The sequence below is a fragment of the Dendrobium catenatum genome, unplaced genomic scaffold (genome assembly GCF_001605985.2).
Source record: "Dendrobium catenatum unplaced genomic scaffold, ASM160598v2 fragScaff_scaffold_315, whole genome shotgun sequence".
NCBI lineage: Eukaryota > Viridiplantae > Streptophyta > Magnoliopsida > Asparagales > Orchidaceae > Dendrobium > Dendrobium catenatum.
The window spans coordinates 585,692-612,931 of record NW_021318777.1 but is presented as its reverse complement, the minus strand read 5'-3'; the positions used below and the strand labels follow the sequence as shown (position 1 = coordinate 612,931).

The following is a 27,240-nucleotide window of genomic DNA, read 5'->3' as shown; positions in this document are numbered from 1 at the left end:
CGTCATTTTTCTGTCTCTACCCAACTTGCATAAAAAACGCGCGAAAGAAGTGAACGACCGTTACCTTCGCAAAAGGGGGCAAAATGGAGTTTGATTGGAGATGAATCAAGACATTTTTTAATTTCCATGCATTTTGGAGTTAAAAATGAGATTTTCGGTTGGAGATATCCTTATTGCATGTGCAAAATTTCTATCCAACAAAAATCCCCATAATTTTTTATCTGATCTTCATAAAAAATCTAGAAGAAATTCCTTCATAAGCATGATAAGGAAAGAAGATATTGCATGGCAAAAAATGATAAATAACTAATTTATACACTAAATGACGAAAATATAAAGAAATAGAGTGCTCGCTGTGTCAATAGAGATGAGATTGTACCAAATATTTAACATGATGCAAATATTATCAAGTCAAGAATTGATGAAGCAGTAAAGATTTTTAGTACAAAAATTAATGCAACTTTTTAGTACAAAAATTTTAATTTTTTGACTAAAAAGCTGCTTTAAGAATCAATAAAAAAGCCGTTCCAAATATATGCAGATTGCAAGAAAGCAATAGTCTCGGTTGGGACGGCTTTCTTACTTCTTCTCAAAATGAATTTTTAGTATAAAATTTAATTTTTTTGTACTAGAAAGTTGTTTTAAGAAACAACAAGAAAGTTGCCTCAAACGAAGCCTAAATGGTCAATGTGCTTAACAAAACTACATGGCAGATGCATCTGGATACACACATTTTTCAATTATGCTGTCAACATCACTGAGAAGGGAACTCAGATTCCAGCACCAGATATATAAGGGATGCCTAATTCAACCTGAAGAGGCTTAAGTCCAGGTTCTTGCAATAAGCTTAATGCAGAAAATCCGTAGAAGGAATGGTAAAGATCAGGATAGATGATATCTGGGAATTTTTTGAAGCCACCAAACTGGTGACCATAAGAAAAGTCTTAGCAAGTAAGTAATTTGCAGAAACTAACAACAAATGGAGAAGTTTGAGTACCTTAGATTGGCAAGAAAGTAAAAAACTACGCAGAGCTTCCTTGTTGCAGAATTGGTATCCACCCAAAAGCTTCAAAACGCCACCAACCCTGTAGAGGAAATGAGTTTCAGGGGGAGAAATAATCAAAGAAGAGCAGATTAGGGAGTAGTTGTTACTCAGGTTTCCTACCAAAATGCATAACATGTATCACTGGGCTTATTGGCCCTGCCTTGGAATCCTCCATCAACAGATTGCCTCTGCAGAAGTAAAAAAACAACCCATTACAGGGTAGATAATACTAGAAACCAAATTAGAAGTGACAAAAAAAATGTAAAACAATCCGTAAGAGAAAAGTATTTTACAAGTAAATTATTAATCAAAGTTCTGATTGCATGTGCATCAGTGGATCGAAACTACTGCTTAAATATTTGATCAAATCAAGGTTAACACTGCAGTGTTGTGAACATGGGCTCTGCGATGCTGGATCAAAAAATGAGATTATAATATATAAATATCAAAATTCATTATCACTAATTCATTTTCATTTTCTCTACTTTATGTGAATGTGCAGATATCAAAACATGTGCATATTTTAGTCCCCTCTACTTTATGTGAATGTGCCCTCTACTTTATGATAAATTTTAGTCCCCTCTACTTTATGTGAATGTGCAGATATCAAAACATGCGCATATCACATTTCATATATTGCATATTTAGATAAATGAAATAAATTCAAGTGTAAGAAATATCATATTAATAAGTATACTCTAATACATCTATAAAAAAGTTTTTGTAAAAGGTGTCAAGTATAAGCATATGTTAACATTTGAAATATTCAAGTTCAAGTAATGAATTTTGAATATGTATTTCTGAATTATGTGTATGTTAAGTCTATGTATATGTCACTGTTCTGATAATGTGAATACAAAAGTACAATAATTCATAAATTATGTTTTATATGTACTTAAGTCTTCTGATGATTTAGAACTGTAATTTAAATATTTTTATTATGCAATATAAAATGAATATTGACTTTATAATAGGAATTTGGAAAAGCCTATTCGGCATGCCTTGTGCTCACTCTACAAATTATTTGAAATTTTAGGGAAAGGGAAAGAATCCACTATATAGGTGCTGATCGGATCCAAGTCTGTCAGAAGATAAGAGTGTTAGAGGTATTATTTTGCAGTCCAGTACTTATCTATATTTTGATGTTTCCCGATGTAAATATGGGCTACTGTATATGAATTTTTTGGAAGAAATAGTAAGTTGAAATTTTATATGTTGCCTTTTACATTTATTATTGAAAGCTTGTTGGCTCTCTGGTAATATAAAGTTTGAGGTTAAGACAATAAGGAATTGGATCTAATTCTTCCATTAGCCCCTGAGATGCACCATATGCTTTCTAATATCCTCATAGAGAATCACTCGCAAGAATTATTCTAATTAAAGGGTTTAGACTAACTGACTCAAGTCTAAGGTCAAATAACTGAGTTTGACTTAGGATGACCCACAGGTAATGATTAGAGATAATTTGGATATTTTGACCAACCAATGAATGACTTCGATCAAAAAGTTGACAAAGAGCCAACCCTAACTTTAAATGGTCCAAGGATGGGCATGAACCAATCAAAGTCAAAAGCAAAACTTTCTGATTAGGTTTGAGTCTTTACATTAGACTTTAAATTTATTTTAGAGTTTTGGTCAAATCTGGGTTGATCATGGTCAAAGGGATTTGACCATAGGTCAACCTTGGATGAAAACACTCCTAAGATGAGTTAAAAGTGTTTAAACTTAAGTCCAAGTCAAAATATATGAAATGCTTCTAAGTGAGATACTTATTTTTTTGGTCATTGATTGTCTACTAAAACAATCAAAACTAAAAAATTCACCTTGATAGGCAGATTGCCAAATTCATTAATCAATAGGTTAAAACAGTGTTGATATTTTTGTATGTCAACAGCACTTTTCCATCACACTTAAGGAAAAAAAAATGGCCAACCTAACTACTTGTTGCACAACAGCTTTCTTCAACTACTATAGCTAGCCAAATGAAGCCATGTCTCCCAAATTAGCTATCTCCAACAAGCAAAAGAAGTAATATGGTTTCCTTCACTTTATCTCGCTTGTGAGCCATAAAAAAATTGTTCCGCTATTGTGAATAAAAAAAGATGTAATTTTGGGAGATATATAAAGTAGAGGATGAGCACTACCCAAAGATTTCACCCACATAAAAAGATTATATATTTATGATTTGAGGCTTCCCATAAATTAAACCTTTTGATTGCAAACAAAAATCTAGATTAAAGTATCATGAGGATTATTTAGAGGATCAATAGTTTCCCATATTCTAGCATATATGTAGCTCGATGTGTAAGAGGAGATGGGGGATGGTGGTAAAGCTTGTCTAGGTACTATGATTCAATCATTCAAAATCTATTAGAAACAAAATTGATATTTTATTCAAGGGTGAAAGATTTGCAATAAGACAACAATAATGCCAAATATGATATGAATTGTACCTGCAAGCTCCACTCCACTAATAGTGGCATATCAATAGCAAGTGTTTGAGATAATTTAGATATGATGCCGGTTTCCATATAACCCATAAGATGGAGAGCTGCCACTGCACAGTACGTTGCACCACCTGTGTCACTAAGACGATGGTAAATAATGAGCCAAAATGCATATAACGCTGTAAAATATGAAGAAATATTTTACAGCTTTAAAAAAAGTCAGAGCCAACAATTATGGAGATAATTGACTTACCATGGGACTCTGCACCAGGCACTAAACCAAAGCCCCCATCGTATGACTGCAAGCATTAGTTGAAAGAATCAGTAAAATCGCATTACAGACCAAAATAACGTTATAATGAAACGAAACAGGGTGATTCTAGGTGGTCAAATCCCATTTTGTTAAGGAACGACCTGGCACTTAAGTATATATTCCCTTGCCTTCAGTTTGTCCATTCCAGTCCAATTGTTAAGCATAAAACAGATCGCAACTGGTAGCATCATCCAAACCATAATGATTTAAGGACCAAGTTTATGAAAAAAAAAAAGAAAAAAGAACAAAGAAATGCGTTCTAACCAGCACAATATATGAATCGAAGATCTGCCTCTGCCCCTGTATGAGTGGGCATAAAGCTGTCAAATGCCAAAAAAAATCAATTTCTTCATAGTGAAGGATTAGAAAATATTCAGCACACACATCTAACTTGCATCAATGAATGCTCAATATATCTCATGGGTTCTCACATTTAGTTTTCAGCTGTATGGTAGGGAGCAATGGCAGAGATAAAACAATAATAATCTCTACATAATAATACTGGACCCACATGTATAATTTTTTTTTTTCCGGATACTTGTGCAGGAACCACGCTTGTGCTTAAGATTTCATTTGGGATGACTTTTTTATTGCTTCATAAAACAGTTTTCTAGTAAAAAAAATTAAATTTTTATTAAAAAACTGCTTTAAGACGCAGTAAAAAACCGTCCCAAATGAAACCTAAGTCTCAGGGTGCAAAATGATGCGTTCAAATGTCTGCTAGGAAATATGGATGAAAGAATACATGCAATGCATATGCAAAATAAATAAGAATTATTAAAAAAAAAAAACAGAATTCAAAATGCATGAGATATTCTTAAGGTATACATCACAATCTGAAAGGAACAAATGCAGTCTTCAACATTCTGTTTTGCCACTAAATTTGATCATATCAATGGCATGTCCAGACGACAACCTTTTTTATAAGTTATGAAAGAGAAACTTGATAAAATTTTAGAGAGTGGATGAAGCAGCAAGTAACCTTCCATCAGGCAGTTGAAGCTCTCTCATTGAGACCAATATCAGTTCAAAGTTAGAATCAGAGAAACTGTAACCAACGACTTTCAAGATGGCAAGAGCACAATAAGTGCTGGCTAGGTGGCTGCAATTGTTACCAGACGCCTATTTGTGTTAAAGATTGTCAATAAAGTTAATCGTAAAAACAATGCTCCATTCAATAACTTCCAAGAACCAACGCACCGGTTCATCATCAATGAAAGCACTTGCAGGTGTGGAACCACCAAATCCATAGAATTGTCCTGAAGTAAGCTGACTGCTTAAAAAATATTCTCGATATATGATAAATTAGAATAAAATGATAACATCAATTCCTTTGGAAGTTACACAAAAACATACCGTTTTTCAGATCGGAGTCATTACTAGGATGAAACTGAAATGACAAAACCCAACTGACCAACTGATCCTTGTTAACCTAAAAATTAAAACAACTTAAACATCAGTTATGACACCACTGATTATAAAAGATCAATTATTTCTCAATCAAATCATCCTCAACAAGCAAGCAACAGTCTGAACACTGATAGCTCATAACTACGATAGCACGCAGGCCATGTAGATCTAAAAAGACTTGATTAGACAATATTAGAAATGACCTGTCTTTATTAGATTTAAATGAGAATTTCACTCTTAATATGACATAATAGAGAAAAAGAATTCATGTAGTTGACCCACGTATTAGGATAAAGGCTTGATGTTGTTGTTGGTGAAATAAAAGAATAAAATATCGGAACAAACATTAACTAACATAAATTCAGCGTGATAATTGATTATTTTAAAATTTACAATGCGTATGAAACTGCAATTTTTAATGTAGAACGTGTAAATTCCTCTTTATATGATTTTGCAAATACTTGCAATTTCTACTTTTTCACAGGAACGCTTATAGTAGCATCCTCCATTCATCGACATTCATTGAATGTGCAATCAAGCTGAATTCTCATAAGAGATTGCATCTTCTCCTTACTATGATTGCCCAACAAAGGACTATATTGGTTCGTTTAGTGCTTATCGATCTTTAAACAAACAAGCCTTAATGAGCTATGTTCGTGAGCGAATTTTTTTACATACCAAACAAGCACATTCATGAACAAATCTAATGAGTATTCTTGAGCTATCAAATGAGCAAAATCATGAATATATACATAACTAGTATTTTCGAGCTATCAATGAGCTCGTTCATGAACAAACGATCTATGATTGATATTATATTTGTTCATGAACATCTTACACAAACAATCTAGCAAACATTGACAAATGTTAAATGTCTCTTGTTCATGAACAAATTCATTCTATTGAAGGTATAAAATAAAATGAAATTAAATTTATAATAAAAGCAATTATCTATTTAAAATGAGAATATGATTAATCTATATGAATAAATTTATCGAGCTTATTCACGAGTTCAAAATCGAACATGAATCAAACTTTTATCAATCTTCTTATCGAGCTTAATGTCGAGCTTGTTCACGAGCTTCAAATGATGTTGCTCGTGAACAAAAATGAACCGAACACACTAGTGTTCAAGCTTGTTTATTTAAGAAACGAACATTAAAAATGTTGTTCAAGTTTGTTTGTTTAGTTAGTTAAACGAGCCTTAATCGAACCGAGCAACGAGTAGCTTATCAAACGTTTGGTTCGCTTGCAACCCTAGTTTAAAAGCTAAATCAAGGATTTAAAAAATCATGAGTGGGAATTAAAGGATTTTCACTACTTGTCCACGATATGTTTCTTTTCTCTTTTTTTATAAATCCTAAATTTTACTAGGATTTAACCATATTTAACATTATGTCAAACACTTTCCAGGATTTAATGCCTCCAAATCTTAATAAATCTGAATTTACAATATTTATTAATCCAATTTGAATTAAATTCCACTTGTAGACTAACAATTTACAAGGATTTAACAAGTGGGGTTTAAATGTACTGCTTTCCATCTATCTAAACTACTTACACAGCATAAAATATTGAATTATAGAAGAATTCTTGCACCCATGTGCACATAGTTTCTTACTTGATAACATCAACATCGTTGCTCGTGGCGTTTAGCAAACATTATGGCAAAGATTTAGGATTTAAATGTGTTGTTTTTCATCTATATAAACTACTTACGCAACATAAAATATTGAATTATAGATGAATTCGTGCACCCATGTGCACATAGTCTCTTACTTGATAACATAAACATCATTCCTCTTGACGTTTAGCAAACATTATGGCAAAGATAACAATTTACAAATAAAACCTGAGACAAAACACTTCCAAATTTTCAAATTTCCAACAGCAATATAACTCCTGAAAAACTATATAAATTGCAGCATGTACAAGGGAAAATGAAGCGAAGGGTATTGAACAGTCCTAAAGGCTGGATCTTGGAACGAGTAATAACAAAGTATAAGCAGACGCAGGAAAATAAGAGTAAAGGAGTACCCTATCTAGAGCATCAAGAAGGGCAAGGCTAGAGATGACGAAGTAGGCGATTGTAAGGCGGTTGATCTCCTGTGACTCATAATCTTCCGGCAGGCGCTCCAGCATCCTTTCCAGGAAGGCTAGGTGTCTCTCCCTATCGAAAATGGTAGGATCCATGGGAGAGGCAAGATCTGTATTGTTGAAAGAGGGATTTGGTGGCGTCCACGGGAATTGACTGCCGGTGTTGCTTCCTCTTCCCCTTGCAACAATAAGCCAAGGCCCCGGCTTTTTGTTTGGTAGCAGTAGGATTTGAACTGGAAGCTTTTAGGGGCTGTTTAGCATCAGGATTTACGCAAAATTTAACACTATTTTTTCTTAAGAAAACATAAAATTGAACAAAAAAATTATCAAAAATATAACATCTTTAAAATCAAAAATTGGATAGCATATTTATTAAATTTTATTAATTTTATTGTATTGTTAGGTGTTTTAATTAATTATTTAATAATTTTTTATTTAGTTAAGAATGTGGGTTGCTTAATTAATTAATCAAACTAATTCAAATAGACATGGGATTAAGATGATTAATTAGGATCAACCAATAGACCAATTAATAAATTTTGAAATTAATTTAACTAATATTTAATTTTTTTATGATTTTATTTAATTAGTATTCAATTAAAGATTAATTAAATCTTAGTTTAAATGTAATTAAAATTGGAATGAGATTTGAATTTTCTCTTATTGTAGGCATGATTTAGAGCCAATTGGAGGTTTATTTATATATTTAGAAATTTGAAATGATTTATTACAATTTTTACAAAAATCAAGCCTAGCTAATTTTAAGTTTGCTTAATTAAGAGGTTAAATGATTTTAGATTATTATCAAATTCATTCATAGTGTATATGATGTTACTAAGTTTAGTGGATTTGAGTTTCACCCCAAATTGGTGTGTATAGAATTTCTTAGAATTTTTTTAAATTGATTAGACACGTTTATTAATTATTTTTCCTAAGTGTCTCTAGTGTTTCATTGAGTTTGAAAATCAGTATGTCTAATAGGGGGGATTTGCTATGGGAGCCTGACAACCATTGACTTTTTAATTAATGTTTAATTCAATATATTTATTGATATTTAAATTTAACTGCAATTAAAAGTAGTTTTTAGGTTTTATTTTTTAGTACTAAAATTACTGCCGCTCACTCTTCTCTTTTTAGGCGGACATACCGAAAAAAAACCATCGTGAAACCTGCATGCTGGTTTGCGACGGCCGACGAGAATAGAAACGCCGCTGGCTGCTGCTTTCTTCTTCACCGCGGCTCACCGGCTTGTGACGGCATTTGAGAGATTATTAGGTGCGGAGTGCGGACAGAGAGAATCGTCCGCACAAGTAGGGGTGTCAATTTCGGGTCACAGGTCGGGTCGAATCCAGAAATGACCCGGCTCAATTTGGGTCAACCCAAACCCGACCCATTTTTACAAACAGGTCGATTTTTCGGACCCAAACCCGACCCGCTACGGGTTTGGGTCAACCAGACCCAACCCGGGGACACGGCAACCCCGTGCGCAGATTCGCGGCAGCGGCATCCGGCGGCTTCGACGGCCACGGCGATCCATCAGCTGGCGTCCGACAGCAGCAAAACGCGACAGGAAGCTCGGTCACGCGGCATCGGCGATCCGTCATCTGGCGTCCGACAACGTCAAGCGAGTCGCGACAAAGGGGCCAGCTGCTGGCCAGTCACGCAAGCGGGAGAAGCGACGCGACGCGGGATGCGACGCGTCAATCGAGCGGGTCAGCCGGGCAGCGCAGCGGGGGGCAGCTCCGCTCGGTCACGCGGGCAGCTCGGTCACGCGGCGGGCAGCTCGGTCAGCAGGTCAATACGGGTTATTTTCGGGTTTCCGGGTCAACCCGAACCCGACCCGGTTTTTGAAACGGGTCGAAAACTCTAACCCGAACCAGTTAGGGTTGACCAGAACCCGAAATTTTCGTGTCGGGTTCAAGTCGGGTTTTCGGGTCGTGTCAAATATTGACACCCCTACGCACAAGCATTTGGTACCTAGCAGTAACCGCACTCGGTACTGCTCTAGGTACCCAGTGCTTGTGCGGACGTTGCGCACTCCGCATCTAATAATTTTTCGATGGGACGATGAACGAGGCGGATGGCTAATGCAGTCTGCAGTTTTCCTGTGCGAAGTTCTTGTCTCTTTGAGACATTTGAAGAATCAAAAGGTAATATTCTTCTGAGTTTTGATGTTATCAGGAATCAAAAGGTAATATACTAATATTCTGAAGCAGATTTTCAGTTTTTCTGATGTTTTCTCTAAGTGAACAATTGCAAAAACTCTGATGTTATCAGAATTTTTTTTCTCTAATGATTCCAAAAAGAATTGATTTCTGATGTTTTGTCTAACGCCGTTAGCTTCCGACTGTTGGTGGACTGCAATCGGCAGTTTTCTGATGTTCTGCTTTTACTTTTGTTTGTTAAGGTAAATGTAATATATTATTTTGAGAAATAAATTGCAATTATTTTGTGAGAAAGCTGCAATCATATATTTTTTTCTCTGATATTGAGAAATATATTTCAATCACAGTATTTTTTCTCTGATCTCTTATGAAGGTAAATGTTTCCTAGTTTTTGGAATCCTTTTAATTAAATTTAATATCTTATTAATAATTAAAACTAGTTTAATTGTTTCCTTATTTTTTTATTTTTCTTTGCTAAGCCGATTTTGTTTTGTATGATATGATTAGGTGAGTGGATTTTTTTTTAAAATCTTGCTATTGCAATTTGTATAAACAAGCTTATAAAATTATGTTTCTTGCAATTTTCCTTTGTCAAGCTTATTTGAAATTACAATTAAATAGAACTTAATTCTGCAATTTCGTATACTTGTTAATGTCGTAATTTTTTCATTCAGAAATATTTCCATAAGTGAAGGATTGCGAGTGCTCTACTGCTCTGTAACAGTTGATAGCTATATTTTTTAGTTGTTTATTTTTTGATTGGCATATATTCTTTTTTTGTTACAAGCATAAAATTCTTAATCTAGTTTTAATTAAAATTAGATATGGAAAGGTATTTCAAAAAAAAAATTTAATGAGATGATCAAAATATTTTATGTGAGAAAAACAATATACAAATTCAGCAAAACTTTGTAGAAACAAATTTTGTTAATATCCCTGTCAATATTGCATTGAGAAAAAATTATGGATTATCATCCTAATGAGAGGGATAGTGTTCAGAGACATTACTTGTTGAAAGGACTATGTCAACCGTATGGTCATGAATTCCCACTCACAAAAATTGGAGATAAATTCTATAGATTTAATCTTGCATGATTTGATGAACACAAATCTTGGTTAGAATATAATATAAGCAAAGATGCAGCTTATTATTTGTTTTTTTTATATATATAGATCTCATAATGGTGAACATGCTAATAGTGACAGTTTTGATACAAAGGGTTTTAGAAATTCAAAAAAAAAGAATAAATTTCATATTTATATTGGTATTATCAACAGTGCACACAATTTTGTTATACGTAAATGTGAAGATTTAATGAATCAAAAAGAGATATTAGTTTTGCTTTTAAAAGACCTTTTGATAAAAAAATGCAGAGATTATCATACACAATTAAATGTAAGTGTTAATTGTATATGTTTCCTTTTGCAACAAGGATTAGCATTCCGTTGACATAATGAATATGAGGATTCAAATAATAAAAAATAATTTCTTGAACTTTTATGTTTTCTTGTTTGTCATAATGAAGATATAAATAAAGCTATTGCATTACGTTACATTGATACCTGAGGGTGCATTATTGAGCATTTTATTGGGATTGTTCATGTTGGGGACACATCAACTCTAACACTAAAGATGGTTATTGAATCACTTTTTTTGAATTATAAGTTAAGTGTGGCACAACTACATGGATAAGGTTACGACGGAGTAAGTAATATGCGAGGTGAGTTTAATGGCTAAAAATAATAATTATGAAAAAAAATTATTTAGCTTATTATGTACATTATTTTGTACAACAACTCCAATTAGTATTAGTTGCAGTCATAAAAAATCATGTCTAAGTTGATTTATTATTTAATATTATGATTATTCTGTTAAATATTATTGGTAGTTCATGCAAAATAATTTGATTGCTCTGGTTTATTGTGATGACTGTTTATTTCATTGATGTGTCTTTTTTATTTTTCTTATGATGTGATATATGTGATAGATCACACATGGGCTAGGGACACTTTTACTACTAACTCAATCTTATACATGTGGCAACACTCATGCAACACTAAAATAAAAGGGACAAAATAATTAAAGCTTTAAAACTAACAATATTTTTTACATATGCTCCAAAGACTGCTTAACCCACTTTGAAAAAAAATCAAAAGAACGTGGTCAAGTGTGTTTACCTTTTATGCACAAATATTAACTACTTGGGTTGTATTATATAAATTGCTTGGTATATTTTCTTAGGATAATCCTACAGGTTTAGTCAGAGTTTAGATTTTCTCTTTTAAACTTAATTTGATGTAATTCATATCGAGTTGTTAAAGTCTTCAAAAGTGAGGCATTTCAAATACTCGATATCCAAAGAGAAAAAGAAAGGCCCTCATGAAGAATTTCTTAGTCATTTGGGTACCCTTCTAGAGGACGAACCCTACGGAGCTTGAAGGAGATGATCCGAAGGAAGATGATCCGAAAGAAGATAATCTGGAGGAGGATGATCCACTCGAAGATGAAGAATTAAAGATGAAATATATTGCTTTTAAGACTTGCGTCATTCAATTGGATTAGAATCCAAGTTGTTGTTGGTGGGGCCTGACCACCACTACTTTTCTGCAGATCCTGGGTTATACTTATACGACACTTGCCGTAGAATTTCTTACTTTACTCTATGTGGATTTATATTGATGTATTTACTTTGTGTGTAATAGAAATTGCATATTTTTTTTATATTTCTTTCTTGTATGTGCTTGGCCTGATTTATTCGCTAGGCTCTTTAAGGACTAAAACCTTTTTCTATTCATAATTGAAAATTAATATTTTAGGAATTAAATAACTTAGAAATCTAATATTAGGGAATAGTCAGAATCGTCGGGGATCACATACATATTAATACATTCCTCTTCTTTCTTCTTGTTATAAGACACTTCCCTGTATGCGGGTAGAGTCCGAATAATCTGGCCAATGAGAATGAGGTGCCGAACCTGAGAAAGTCTAGTGTTTTCTAAAAATTATTTTCTATAAGCCTTTTTAAAATTCTATACATTCATGATTTGAAGCATTTTAAACTAGTATGCGTTGTATTAGAAACAAACTTAATTAAAATTTTAATTGCATTAGCTCTAGGAGCATTCACCCTACATAAGTCCAAGAGCAATTAGGAAACTCTCTAGATGTCGGCCTTACTTCTAAAATACTTAGCATACATACCCATCTTTTATAAAGACTGGACAATATGAATTTTACACACATATGTGGTTAGCTGGTTTTTCTTTTCATGCAGGATATAAGCTCATATGCATTAGCTAGGATACAGATGTTAGTGTTGGATGTAGAACACTAAACCCACCTTAGGTGTGGGATTCAAGGCTACTACATTGGATTTCTCATAGTATGCCTAATCAGTGGGTAAGTCTCCTTTTCATCAAGAGCTATAAATCATGTCTATCTACATCGTATGGATGACGCCACCTCCATGCATCTTTCCCCTTGCATGCTTTGAGTGTGTTGTTTTTCTTTCCTTAGTTGCTTCTTAGTGCCTTAATCCCTCTGGATGCTAAGATGAATCGTGTGTGTTGATTAAGCCTACTTGAACCCTTTCTTTTCCTTTGAGTAGGATTTACTAGTCTCATCTCTATGCCAATCCTCTTCTTTAGAAAGGAATAATATCATATCATTAATCGAGAGTATTTCTGAGATGTAATTAATCACGGGGGCTTGCGCCCGTGGGAAACATAATTTCACAACAAATAAACTCCACTCGAGCTGATGTATCGAGTAGGGAAAATCCCGTGACACTGATCAGGTCGTGCATATTATCACCCATTAGGGTGCGCTAACGAGAGTCGTTATCCTCAATGGTTGATCATATGCATGATCTAATATGCCCTCCCATTAGCCCGCTTGCGAAGAGCGTGAAGGCCTACGAACGTCTCATCCTTCGGGATAGTGCGATCGTGTACCCTTTACACTCTTTTTCCCCACTAAGTGGTGTCCTTTCGGAGATCCACAAATATGTTTGATAAAATTAATATAAAATTACTTATGTGTGTGGTATGTTTGAATCCATAGCAGTATTTTAGCTTTTGATAAAGAATGATTATTATGCATTGCAAAATTTTATCCATCAATTTTTTTTTTAGAAACGAATCTCATTATACTAGACAATTAAATTGAGAACTTTATTGTTGATTATGAGATCGACTTATGCATATATAAATTTAAAAGAATTTGGAGAACTTGCTCAAGAAAATAGTGGATACTATAAAAAATTATATTTATCCTTTGGCGTTCTTACTTAGAAAGCTTGCTCTGATATTATCAATTGCTACAACAATAATTGGATGAGCATTCTCTACAATAAACATTATAAAAAATCATTTATGTAATCATATGGGAGACTCTTGGATAAATGACTGTTTACTTACTTATATTGGCAATGACATATTTAATAATAATGCCAATGACTTAATTATACAACAATTTCAAAAAATGAAGAATCGAAGGGAGAAATTATAGATGATATATAAGAAGAATATCAAGATTTAGTGTTCTCAATTGTAAGTTTTTTTTGCTTTATCGTATATTTTATCTTTTTATAATGAATCTAATAATTAAAAAAAAAAAACTAAAATCGCCATGCCGGTCCCAAGCCTGGATGAAAAAGGTTGAGGGTTTTTTTTTACTTCATTGATTTGTTCCCCCACATGAAAAAAATCCAGACTCTGCCCATGTGTCTAATCCTTGTAGACATATAAACATACAATTTTTATTTGGTGTCTTAAGTCCATGTGGGTAGAGTGTGGTGAATTCTAACCCATTCAGTTAAAAATTCAATTGAGTTCAATGGGTTACTCAATTGGGGCTAAGAAAATTATAGAAGATGTGCAACACCCCACAATAAATCCTTGCCAAAATTGAGCTCAATCCAAGGAATATTCATGGAGTAATTATTAAAGTTCCATAAAGACATAAGGTTAAATTACTCTTTAAACAATAAGTAATTTCCTTTAATTTATTTTTAAAATAAAGATCTTGAAAATCCAAATCCATAGAGTATTTATTTATTAATTTGGTTGAGAGGTGAATTTCTTATGATTTTCCAAAAATTTTAGGGATTAGATATATTTAATAAATAGATATTAAATCTCTGTCAGTGGTGATGCTGATGGGTCAGGGCCTTCACACGTAGTGACAAGCAAATGGGTCGCATGAAAGGTAGTGCTCACATGATTGGATCCACTTATCCAGCTTGGTGACATCTATTAACCATTTGATCGTATGCGGGATGAATCCAACAACTCGATTAATGTTGCAGTTTCATTAGGTTGTAATGTAGGATCAAATGGATATATAATGAAATTAGAATCGTTCAATCATGCAGAAAGAGTTGAACTCTACGTGATTGAACTGTGAAACCCCGTAAGTAAAAGAAGCTAAACTCTTAAACATCAAGAGGCCTTTTGGTGTAATGGTTGAAATTACATTTAAGAAACTCTGCAGTTAAGCATGCTCATCCTTGAGAAATCCTGAGATGGGTGACCTTCTAAGAAGTTACAACAATATGACAAAAATGTGAGGCCCTTAAGCCAAAGCAGTCAATATCTCGATAGTTAAGAGTTTGAGCTGTTACATAACCTGCAAACCCGAATGAAACATGTTTAACCCATTCGTCATCTGCTTTCTCGATCACATCTTGTCAGTCATGCTCGTGCTCGCTGCTTGCTCTTGCCCTCTCTCGTTCTCCCTTGCCCGCACTCTCTTCCCTCAATCGCTTGCACTCACCCTCGCCCACATCCATTTGCCTGTTAGCTCACACTTCCTCGCCCCACTCACACTTGCCCTGCTCGCCTTCTAGCTTGTACTTGTTCATCCGCTAGCTCACACTCGCTAGCACGCCCTGACCCCCTAGTTCACACTAGCCCCCTTACCTGATAGCTTGCACTTACTTGCCTACTTGCACTAGACCGTCCCACTTAACTGGGTTAACACGTCGAGTCGTGTCAAGTCGGATTGACGTCGGGTCAAGTTCGAGTCTATATTTTTAACATGTTTATCTAAACATGGCGGATTCGAGTCAGACGTGTTAAGAGCATGTCAATTTCAAGTTTGATCTAAACGGTCCCAAAAATATATTTTGACACATCTTGATTATTCTTCTAAAAGGTGCTTGGAAATATGTAAGCGTATATATCTTCTTGATGGAATATGAACATATACATAAAAGCAATTTGACTATCTCTAATCTAATAAGATAAGCATGCAAAGTTCTATCATTAGATTGACTAATAAATCTATTAATGTTCATCTTAAATTAAATTACTATTGATGTAAGCAGCATTTCCACTTTTTTGTTTTATAATTAAGATTTTGACCAACTCAATCTTCTTGTGCGACCCTAATTGTTTGGGGATCATACAAAATTTTTTACATTCATAATGAGATGATTAAACTAATTTGGATGCTTATACTTTTTCAGAAACACATCAATCATGATAATTATTATTATGGCCCTAATTAACAATAAAATGCTTTCCATCTTATTATGGCATCACTCAAATTGCTAAAAAAGTTGGGGAAGACTGTGAATCAATGATCTCCCTTCATTAGAAAAAATGGAAGATTTTTGGGAGAAAAATTTTATTGCTTTGATGGAATAATGTTCATTTAAGCATGGTTTTAGGCTTGAGAAATAATTTTAATTCACTAAGCTAACATTTTAGTTGAAGTAGATAAGGAAAAAAATAAACGCTTTTTAAGAGAATTTGTGAATAATATATAATCACCCAAAAAATTAATAGTAAGGTGGTATGGTAATTTATTTTGACATTATTGATAGTTATAAGGTTGTAAATGAAAATGGCCAAGAATTTAGTTGTAAACATAATTAATGATAGGGGTGTCAATAAATTGTCAGATCCAAAAAATTCAGATTCAGAGTTACTCATTTAATAAACATTTCAGATTTGTGTCATCAATTTCTGACCCATTTATTAAATAGGCCGAGTTCAAATTGATCAACTAACATGTCTTTTATAAAAAAATCTATTTAAAAGTTTTTTTTTTCTTAAATTCTTTTATTTGTTGATATAATTTTCTCATTTTTGATTAATTAATCTAAAATATATGATTAACATGTTAATAAAAAATGTTTTTTTTTTAATTATTATCAGTTCGGGTTTGGGCTGTTTGTGGGTTGGGTTGGGGCTGTTTGTGGGTTGTTTGAATTCAGGCAGTATCAATTTTGGGTTGACCTGTTTCGACAACCTTTTAATAAGTAAAATTATTTATGGGTCATTTTGGAATTGGCTCTCGCGAAGCACAATGCAATTAAAGCTGCAACCTTTTAGTTGGGGAATGGTGATCTACTCCCGTCATCAACCTCTTTACTCCTCTTCCATGTGCGCAAAGCCTATCAATGACTCCCACTGTATAAAACTCCAATAGATTATGATCTTTCCCCGCTAACTGCATCAAGCTCTTCTCCGCCTCTGCTCCGCCGGCTTCTACCATCTCCGATGGGCAGCTTCCTCGCCGGCGTCCGCCGTCTGTACCTGTCCGCCTACAACTGGGCAGTCTTTGTCGGATGGTGCCCTCTCCACTTTCTTCTTCCCAAATCCTAGATTCTTTTTATCTTTCCGTCTTGATCCGCTTCAATGACTTGCAGGTTCCAGGTTTTCTACTTAGCTTTAAAGACGCTCAAGGAATCCGGGCACGAGCGGGTGTATTATGCCGTTGAGAGGCCTCTTCTACTCGCGCAGAGCGCCGCTGTTTTGGAGGTCGGCAAGATGCCTTTTTTAGGTTTCAATTTTTGGTTTGATTGCAGTCATTCTGATTTGGTTTTTATTTTTATTTTTCAGATATTGCATGGTCTTCTAGGTAAGGACTGAGTTTTGTGGGTTTTTTTTTTATGGCTCTGTATTGAATTTTCTTACACTCTGATTGAGAGTTGAAAATTGAAGAAAAAAGAGAACAATTAATTAGAAACTTATAATTTTCTGTTGATTTGTAGTTTAATTGAGAAGAAAAGAAAGAAATTTTGAGGAAATAGTTTATTTTATATAGAGGATTTGATCTCTCTTTCAGAACAAACGGTAGCTAGAGGAAAAAAAAAGTAATTTTTAGCAAGGCTGTGAAAACCGGAAGAATGAGAGGTTCACGGTCGACCGGTTCTACCGACCGGATGACATAATAAATAATAATATTATTAATAATTTAAAAATAAATGAGAAATTTTCTTCTAATACATTCACTCTAAACCTAACCTTGTTGCACCTAATCAAGATAAACATTCAGATTTAAGAGGAACTATGCACATATTGCTATCTGGTTCAGCTATAATTGAACTAAGATTGTAAAAAAAGACAAATTTTACGTTGTAATTAGATTCCTGGTATGATTCATAAACATATTAATATACAAATGCAAAAAAAATAAAGGAAAAAAACATGAAACTGCAGCAATCTTCTTCAATTTTTGGAAAGCAAGCAGCAAATTGCAATATCCAGTAATAACAAAGGAAAGCAAACTGCAGCATATTGCATCAATAACATATTCTAACGCATCAATAACAAAGGAAAGCAAACAACAAATTGCAGCATATTAAAAGAAGATTTAAAAGAAGAACAACTTTTGTATTAAAAAGAAGATTAATCTCATTTGGATTTTTGAGAGTAAAAGAAGTTGCAACAACATACTTCAAAATGCACAAATGGAAGTTGTAACCAGTGCAAAAAAATCTAACTAATCAACTTATGAGCAAAGCAAGTTGTAACCATTTAATTAGAGAAGGAAGAAAACCTGTAGCTATTAGGTCTTCTTGCTAATTAGGAAAATTGAAGAGAAGAAGAAAAAATCTCAGCTCTCGGACCTTCGGTTGCTGCAAATGGCGAATGAAACCGATTAAAAAAAAAAAACTCACCTGCAAACAAATCCCCAAACAAAGGCCACAATTGTCCGACCAAAATGAGAGAGGAAAGCATGCCCTAAACAAAGACTAACCTGCAAATGATGTGCGCACAAAAGAAGAGGTCGTTCGTCTCTCCCAGCTTCGTCGTCGACTCGTCGTTCGTTCGAAGCACACGAGAGAAAGAAGGGCGAACAGAGGAAACGAAGCAAGCGACGCGACAAACAAATGAAATAGGGTTTTTTTTTTTCGCATAATGAAGCATCACCATCGCATCTCAGCCGTCCGATTACTCATTTTCTCTAAAATTGCTCGTTAGCTGAACCGGGCGGTTAGCAAAAACCGGGGCCGGTTCGGCGGTCGAACCGCCGGTTCGAGCGGTTGGATGCCGGTTTTATGATTTACCGGTTTTGGTTTGAACTGTAACCGGCCGGCCGACCGGTTGGCGGTTCAACTGGTTGAACCGGCCGGGTCCGGTCCGGTTTTAAAAACCTTGAATTTTTTAGTACACATACTATTCTTTCTCTTAAAGGAACATGATTTTAAAGAACAGATTATATTCTAAATTTCAATATATAAGGGGGAAAGGGGTATTATAGGGTTAAATTCATATATATATATATATATATATATATATATACTATATATATAATATATATATAAGTATATTATTTCTTCAACTTTTAATTAATAATAAAATGAATAATTTTTTTATTCGATATAACTCCCAATAATAAACACAAGAATTGACATCCATTGCTTTCTTTTGTTTTATCTCATTCTAAATATTTTCTTTTCTTTGCTCAACTCCTAGTCAGAATATTATTTATTTATTTATTTTCTTATGTCAAACATTAACTAGACCTAAAATAGTAATAGCCCGAATATTATTTATATTAAAAAAAACTTTTTTTAATTATTGTCTAAATTTGGTGTACTGGAAAAGGCCTAGTGAGATCTCCAGTTTCGGCCACCCTACCACAGATTGCTTCAAGGTTGTATGTTACTTGGGGCATCTTGTGGAGTTTTCCAGAGGTATTGATTTCTTCTTTGAAATTGTTGCTCTTTTGCCAATATTATTAAGAAAATTGCTTTAGCTAACGAGTGTGCCTCTTGTAGACCAGGACACATTTTCTTGTTAGCTCTCTGGTTATTAGCTGGTCCATAACAGAGGTATGAACATCACTCTTTGATCTCCAGCATTTTGTTAGCATGTTTATTGGAAATATTGTTCTATAGTTATTGGTTAAAAATGATTAGTAGTTTCAAATGTTTTTTTCCATATACCATTAGCTTTGTTTATTGGTAGATTTTAAGGATTCTTATTTGGGAAGCTTGTTTTTATTCATTGTTTTTTTTTTTTTTTTGAGCGAAGTTCATCTATACATATGTAATGATTCAAGAAGTTGGATTAATATATGAGAAATACTAATTATATCCATCAAGTCACACATGCTCACCATCATATCTATATAGAAAGGTGTAATGTTGGCTCACCATCTTCTCGTATTTCACATTCTTCGTGTATATGATGTATCGAGTAACATAAGTGCTAAAAATTCAATGTTTTGTTTGATTGTTAGTAGCATTGCTCTTATTTCTTCTTGAAAAGTCATCATATAAAGAAACATGATGCAAGTGGTGGCATAAAAGAACCAGCACATCATCACATATGCAAAATGTAAAAGAAAGAAAATATAAAATATTACCCTAGCTACACCCTACCCTAGGATGCCTATGAAAATGTGCCTTATCTAGCACCTAAGTGTGCGCAAAAATTAGTGTACCTAACTACCTCAAATTAGGTGAGAGGTTTAAGTTACTAGATCAAATTCTTATTGTTTAATTTATTAGTTCTCAAATTTGTCTTTAAGTGATTAGTCATTTATGATTAATTAATTATTATTTGATTTTAGGGTTATAGTTTTAATAATTAGATTGCATATAACCCAAATACATGGGCCCTGACTCATGCTAGTGTTATAAAGAAGTGAGAATCCTCAATCCTGCAACTAGCTAAGACTGTAAGAGTTATAAAGTGGCAAGAGTCGGTTAATCCTTCATTGGTAATCTAAGACTCGAGGTAAAGCTAATATGTGACACACTAAGTGGATCTATCATACACCATAAAAAAAAAAAAAAATCTATGTTTCCTATGTTTAAGGTAGATTTATTTTTAGAGGCTGACATTAGATTAAAAAACTCACTACCTATCGATATGTATATGTTCTATTGACTTAAGGTTTAACACTTGGGTGGTTAAGGAATTGGGTGGGGTTCCTAAGGGTGGTTTTAAATTTCTAAGAGAGAGAATTTATATTGAATTTTACCGTCAATCGGTTCTTTACGTTGGCACGAGGACGAAATCTCCTTAGGACATATAGCATTGCAGCTCAAGGTAGTCTAGTCTATAAACTTCATTGACGAATTTGATTACGTTAAAGATATACATGTTCTTTATATGTTACTAATCACATTAATGTTTTAGGATTTAATATTTAATATATGCTTGCTCTCCAAGTTGAATGTAATGAGGGTTACAAAAGTTTAGTTTATGGGTGATTTATTACTAATTATTTAAGTTAAATTACGATTATCATTGTTAAACCAGGGCCATGAGGTTTATTTCACCCTCTTTGGGGCTAACTTATTAATCTCGTTTGGGACATCTTCCTGTTATGATAAGTTAGTATATGTGATAAATTAGTTATGGTAACATTAAATATCTGGACTAACTCGGCCTCTTATGAAGACTTAAAGGTTTGACAAAAGAAAATAAAAAAACTTGGCATTGCAAGTGGTAAATCACTCGTGAATGATTTTTTTTATTTTTTTTGGAAAATTGAGGGCCACGGTCAGTATTCATTAATTAGTCTGAGTATTACATAGAAGATACAATCTATGACCTCAAAAAAACTTAAAATTGGGACAAAATATAAAAAAAAAAATTATACGGAAGTGAATAAAAATAATGAGTCAACAAATAACCCCGACAACAACAATAAATTCTAATTCCACGAGAACGTTTCAAACAATGGAAAATGATTGGAGTTATGTAATGCGGACTGTCACTTGGTTGCTTTTAAGAGTTAATGAGGCGGTTGATAATGATTTTCCAAAGGCAGTTGGGAAGCTGTTGAATAAATTTTGCTTGGCCAATACCAACATAAATGCAATTAAATATGAATGCGTTGTTAGTATTAATATCAGCCAAAGAGCTAAAAAAAATCTCCATGCTTGAAATTTGTTTGCGCCATTAATGCATAATCTATTTTATTATTCCCTCTTAACAGATAATTAGGTACTCTTTCTTTGGTATGAAGGAAGCTATTGGTGCTTCATCTTCTTGGCACTTATGGCTAAGGTAAGCATCTGTTTGCTTTCATGTTGCTACTTACTGTCAGACCCCACCGTTCATGTCAAATTCTGCTTATGCAGGTACAGCACTTTTTTGATATTGTATCCCACAGGGATAAGTAGTGAGGTGGGCCTAATTTATATAGCCTTGCCATACATAAAGGTAATTGCTTGGCGACTTAAATCACCCTTGCTTTATGTTATCTTATGGAGATTAGAAAGCAGAGATCATGTCAACTGATTTAGTTTTGCTTGCCTTATTTATTTGAGGAGCCAATTGGAATCATTTTTATTTTAATTTTTTATTCATTTTATTTATATTTTGATTTAAATTATAATATATTTGATATTTTAAATATATTTTATTTTTATTTTTATTGAATATTGCATGATTTTATTTGTGCAAGATAAGGTTGGTGATGGGTGATGGGTGATGGCGGTGGCCATCTTGGTTTGTTTTTGTTTAAAAAAATAAATATGCTTGAAAAATTAGTTAAAAGTTGTTCTATGTATTTTTGAAAACAACTTTTTTATTTTTAAAAATTAGAAAAAGCTAGAAAGTATCAACCGATCATTTTTTTTTAAAAATGGTTTCAAGCAAGTCCTTAAATTTTAGATTTCGGAATATTTGATGGTAATGTGGTGATTTATGCTTTTTTACTTTGGATTCATTTCAGTAGCATTTTTATCACTATAGGAAAATCAGTTTTTTTGCGGTAGACAAATCTGCCGCAAAACAAGCCAAATCCATCACAAATTTTGATTTGCGGCGGAACAAATTACAACGGTAAAAGTCGCGCCGTAAAAGTATTTGTGATGGATAAAATACAACGCAAATTTTTGCAACGGATTTATGGCATATTTAAATTCCAGAAAATGGCATCCTCATTTTAGTTACCCGTTGCTGATTCCCCCGCAAATCCGTCATAATTTGCGACTGAATATTCCGTCACAAAATACGATACACCTTCTTTGCTTCAAAGTTTGCGACGAAAATTCCTTTGCAAATACATTGAAAATCTATAGTATAGACAAAAAATAGCACCTGCTATTAGTTATTAAGCTTTTTCAGAATAACAATTCTAGCAATTGAAAAGCAGTAGTTAATAAGGCCAAAAATTTAACAAACAACAATTACTACAACACTGTTAAAGTAAACATCGTTCTTATAAATAAAAAAATATAAAATGCATCAAAAATCTAAGAAGACAACCTAATCAAAATCTGTATCCTCACTCTCCTGCTTAGCCGAACAGATTCAGGCTGATTTTTCGGCCAATCTGATCTCTCAATCTCCAAAGCTCATCCAGTATCTGAATGTTAATATCCGCTTGTGATTTTCAGGCATTTTTTATCTATGATGTCAAATCATCTATTGGCTATACAATCTCGCATAGCTGTTTGCAGATTGGTTGGAGGACGAAGAGGACTATCCCTCATATGCGTAGGCCTGCGAGCCTAATCCATAAACACGTCCCTTCTGTATTTCGTCTACCGCTTGCGATCAAGTGCAGTAGTCAGAAATATCTACAGAACCCCAGAGGATTCCTCACTAGCTACAGCATGGCTATCTCGAAGCCGTGTATACTCTTTCTTCAAAATATAATATTAATCATCGTATAATCGTCACTTACATTATTTCATTAAGAATTATAACCATATATACTTACATAGGCCCTCTTTATTCACTCATCCACCCACTGCTGATCCTCTTGAGGCTTGTGAGTGTGACTGTGTAACTCAACAACAATGAGTTCTCTACCCAACATCTCATTCTGCAATATACTTAGATTAGAATGCATAACCAAAAAAATATTAAAATATGTTAAAATTCTTACCAATCATTATTTGTGGTCAATATGTGAAATTGAGTCCCTAATATAGAGAGAGGTACCCAGGCCTCCAACATTAGAAGCTCGATTATGTTTGTTCTGCTCCCTGCTCGCTGTATAATCTGGGCTGCCTCAAGTAGTAATGAGCTCGACCCATACACTCTCTCTAATCTAAAGCGGTCGCTCGCCTGTCCTCCTAATGCATGTGAACATTTCTCATGCAAGTTGCTCCGCATTTTTCAAAATTTATTTTGATACAAGAAACATGCTCTAGCAACCACATCTCTGCAACACTTAACTTAATATTATGCTTCTCTTTTAATGCCTAACATTCTGCACTATAAATCATTGCAGGTCTCACCACCATCTAATATAATTTCCCCTTAAGTTTGATGGGGACTATTCTATCACAGAACAAATCTGATGCATTCCTCCACTTCAACCATACAAAATGAATATAAATGTGACCAAACTATCTAAGTCTACTCTCTCTAATCTTATCTTCCACTAGAGCTACTTCAACCATTTCACATATATGCTCATTTCATATCCTATCTCTAAGAGTAAAGCCACTTATCCATCTTAGCATCCTCATCTCGGCAACACTTAACTTAATATTATGCTTTTTTTGAATGGCCAACATCCTACATCATAAAATAGTGCAGGTCTCAATGTAGGTCTTACCACATCTTATAGAATTATCCTTTAAGTTTGAGGCAGACTTTTATATCACTCAACAAGCCTGATGCATTCCTCTACTTCAACCATACAAAATGCGCATATATATGACCAAACTATCTAAGACGACTTTCTCTACTCTTATATCTTCCATTGGAGCTACTCCAACCATTTCATGAATATGCTCATTTCGTATCCTGTCTCTAAGATCAAAGACACTCATCCACTCGAGCATCCTCATCTCTGCAACACTTAACTTAATATTATGCTTCTTTTTTAATGGCCAACATTTTTCACCATAAAAGCATTGCAGGTCTCACAACATCTCATAGAATTTTCCCTTAAGTTTGAGTGGGACTGATCTATCATACAACAAGCTTGATGCATTCCTCCACTTCAACTATCCAACTTGATTTATTCTAATAATATCTCCATCTATTTCACCATCACCAAGAACAATAGACCCAAGATATCTAAAACGTGTACTCTTATTAATGACTTGATTGCCCAAAGTCACAATTCCTAAAATTAGACTCTAATGTTGACCTCTATAATTCAAGTTTATCTTCAACTCCATGTCTAATCTTATTAATAAGAAGAATATCATCAGCAAAAAACATACCTTTGCAACAAAGCTCGGCCGATCAATTGAAAGATTTGGATGAAGTGTGCAAATGGAAGAAGGATGGATACCTTCACAAGACCAAGCTCCCGTCGTTGCGAAGGAGGTGTGACTTTGGATGCGAGAGAAGAGCGGCGAGAGGTGTGACTTCTGATGCAACAAGAAGGAACGTCGTTGAAGGTGGCGACTTTGGATGCAACAGGAAGGAACGTCGTCAAAGGTGGTGACATGAATGCGAGCGTTATCATCGAAGGAGGAGAGGCCATGTGAAGAAACGTCGTTGAAGGAGGAGAGGCCACGGGAAGGAACATCGTTGAAGGAGGAGAGTTGAAAGAGGAGAGTCCACGGGAAGGAATGTTGTCAAAGGAGGCTAAGAAGCTCTGAAGCCAAAATCAAATGAGGCGGATAAACATAACAAATGAAATGGATGCATATTCAATCGATTAGATAGGTCAGTTAGTGTCGGTTTTGCAGCGGATTTGCCGTCGCAAATTTGCAGCAGATATTCCTCCACAAATTCGCTACAAAAAGATAGTTGAAAATTTTCGTTGCAAATTTGCAGTCATTTTCGCCAAAAAAAATCCGCTGCAAAAAGCTGACTTTCATGTAGTGTATGTGAGATTTACAATTGAATATAAACTTAACATTCGTCCTCTACTTTTCTCATTCATTCTGGGATCACAATGGTATTTATCAATGAACGTAAACACCTCGTTACCCATATATATTAAAAAAATGCATAAAATAAGTTCTTTTATTTCTTGGCAAAATAATTCATGATTCTCACGCATCACAACATCCTTGTTGTTTCTAGCATTCTACAATATAATTAAGGATGTATTTATTGTTAATATTATCATAATATGTTAAAATCAAAAAAGGATTCAAAGTTTTTATTTTCCTTTTAGTTTTTTTTTAATTTTTTATTTTCTTTTTAGTTATTTAAAAATGGGAGTAATAAAAACAGTTCATAGCAAAGTAAATATTTAATGGTGGAAAACTATTTATGCATGTTCAACGAATGTTAAAAATTGCACATAAAATGAATAGATAAATTTAATGCCAGAAAATTAACGAAGAGAAATAGACTTAAGTTAACAAAATGTAGAAGTCATTCAAAAGAATTTAAAAAGAACATATTTAGGCTTCCTTTAGGACTGCTTTTGGCCACTAATTTTTCTCTTCTTCCAAGAATTTTTTATGCTAGGAAGCTACTATGAAAAACAATAAGAAAGTATCCCAAATAAAGCCTTAAACTTGTCGTCAATACTCAATAAAAGTGAACAATAAATGAGGTTTCGTAAACCGGAACTAAAATGATTGGGTAAGTTAGATGATGATGATAATGCTATTTATTTTGTACCCGTTAATTTTTTTTTTTGGGGACAGTTAGGGGATTCGAGCCCGGGTGAGATGGGAGAAATTTCTTTTGTCGACCACTCGGCCGCAGACCCGATCTGTTTGTACCCCTTATAGCCTGCTATAGTTTTTCCAGACATTTTTTTTTGAGCTGCAGTTGTTGTTTTCATGCAAATTAATTTTGTTTACCATAGTGAATGAGTTGCTAGCTTGAATCAATGATGTTGTTGATGGTGGAATGCAGGCATCTGAGAAGTACTGCATAAGAATGCCCAATAAGTGGAACTTCTCTTTTGACTACTTCTATGCAGCTATTCTGGTTCTTGGCATTTATGTTCCAGGTAGCCTCTTCTCCCTTTTATGAAAGATGACAGTTTATTTTGGGAACCCTCAGTGAATCAATGTGTCTTAACGTTCATTGCAGGCAGCCCCCATCTGTATACTTACATGCTCGGCCAGCGCAAGAAGGCTCTTTCCAAGGCGAAGAAGGCATAATATTCAGCTCCGACTGAATACAAATTGGTCCTTTTGATCCATGTAGCTCGAATGTTCTCTCTTTCTTGGTTGTCTATGTTAAGCTTTGTCGCTGTAAGGCTGTTTTTTCAGGTGGATTTATAGATTTCTGCATGTTGATATGCTGCTTGTGGTATTCAGGTTGATCACCGTTTGGGCAAACTAGCTGAGGAACTATGTTGGAATTGAATAAGTATGAATGGAACCGGTCGCCCTAACCTCGGTTGGGAGCTTAGTTTGATATGGAGGTCTGACTTTTCCGGCGGGTAATTTGGCCGGAAATAACAGGAATTCTTGTAGTGAAAATAGCTTTCTAATATAATTTTTTTTTGAAATCTATGAAATTGTAACGGCGAAAAGGTGTATAAAATGAAGTCTTAGAAATACATACTTGAATTGGTGAGACATATTTTGAAAATAAAATTGAGAATCTAAATGTTTCAGGTTCAAGCTCTCATTTTGTTCTGAAAAATATGTTAGAAATGTTAATGAAGTTATTTATAGT

General features: G+C 34.1%; 2 protein-coding genes across 5 annotated transcripts; one reads left to right on the top strand and one right to left on the bottom strand.

Annotated features, from left to right (window-relative positions):
- Positions 1-770: 770 nt before the first annotated feature.
- On the bottom strand, positions 771-7,555 carry LOC110115828 (geranylgeranyl transferase type-1 subunit beta). Of its 2 annotated transcripts, none has more exons than XM_020849203.2 (11): positions 7,253-7,555; positions 5,162-5,237; positions 5,006-5,078; positions 4,788-4,907; positions 4,070-4,125; positions 3,907-3,983; positions 3,746-3,791; positions 3,499-3,623; positions 1,166-1,233; positions 998-1,085; positions 771-923 (listed from the first exon to the last, which is right to left on the bottom strand). In XM_020849203.2, the coding sequence occupies exons 1-11, from the start codon at positions 7,406-7,408 to the stop codon at positions 771-773; spliced, it is 1,038 nt and encodes a 345-aa protein (XP_020704862.1). In that variant the 5' UTR covers positions 7,409-7,555. The 2 variants fall into 2 exon arrangements, with proteins under 2 accessions (XP_020704862.1, XP_020704859.1); XM_020849200.2 differs by having other exon boundaries at positions 4,788-4,927; positions 5,006-5,064; positions 7,253-7,552.
- A 9,229-nt stretch (positions 7,556-16,784) lies between these two features.
- Positions 16,785-27,171, top strand: LOC110115839 (very-long-chain (3R)-3-hydroxyacyl-CoA dehydratase PASTICCINO 2A-like). 3 transcript variants are annotated; one of them, XR_002305385.2, is made up of 10 exons: positions 16,785-17,057; positions 17,136-17,247; positions 17,329-17,347; positions 19,321-19,409; positions 19,494-19,547; positions 21,668-21,738; positions 21,813-21,894; positions 26,467-26,563; positions 26,647-26,785; positions 26,877-27,171. XR_002305385.2 is itself a non-coding variant. In XM_020849223.2 (10 exons), exons 1-9 carry the CDS (start codon positions 16,987-16,989, stop codon positions 26,715-26,717), a joined length of 666 nt encoding a protein of 221 aa, XP_020704882.1. In that variant the 5' UTR covers positions 16,785-16,986; the 3' UTR covers positions 26,718-26,759; positions 26,877-27,171. The 3 variants fall into 3 exon arrangements, 2 of the variants coding, with proteins under 2 accessions (XP_020704882.1, XP_020704881.1); XM_020849223.2 differs by having other exon boundaries at positions 26,647-26,759; XM_020849222.2 differs by having other exon boundaries at positions 26,647-27,171.
- The last annotated feature ends 69 nt before the right edge of the window (positions 27,172-27,240 follow it).

Bases quoted from the DNA above. Each gene is read 5' to 3' on its own strand.
- LOC110115828 (XM_020849200.2), bottom strand. From the start codon at position 7,408: ATGGATCCTACCATTTTCGATAGGGAGAGACACCTAGCCTTCCTGGAA. The intron at 5,238-7,252 runs GTACTCCTTTAC...TTTAATTTTTAG, and splicing joins TTCTTGATGCTCTAGATAGG to GTTAACAAGGATCAGTTGGT. The intron at 1,086-1,165 runs GTAGGAAACCTG...TTTCCTCTACAG, and splicing joins GATACATGTTATGCATTTTG to GGTTGGTGGCGTTTTGAAGC.
- LOC110115839 (XM_020849223.2), top strand. From the start codon at position 16,987: ATGGGCAGCTTCCTCGCCGGCGTCCGCCGTCTGTACCTGTCCGCCTAC. The intron at 17,058-17,135 runs GTGCCCTCTCCA...AATGACTTGCAG, and splicing joins TGGGCAGTCTTTGTCGGATG to GTTCCAGGTTTTCTACTTAG. The intron at 26,564-26,646 runs GTAGCCTCTTCT...CGTTCATTGCAG, and splicing joins TCTTGGCATTTATGTTCCAG to GCAGCCCCCATCTGTATACT.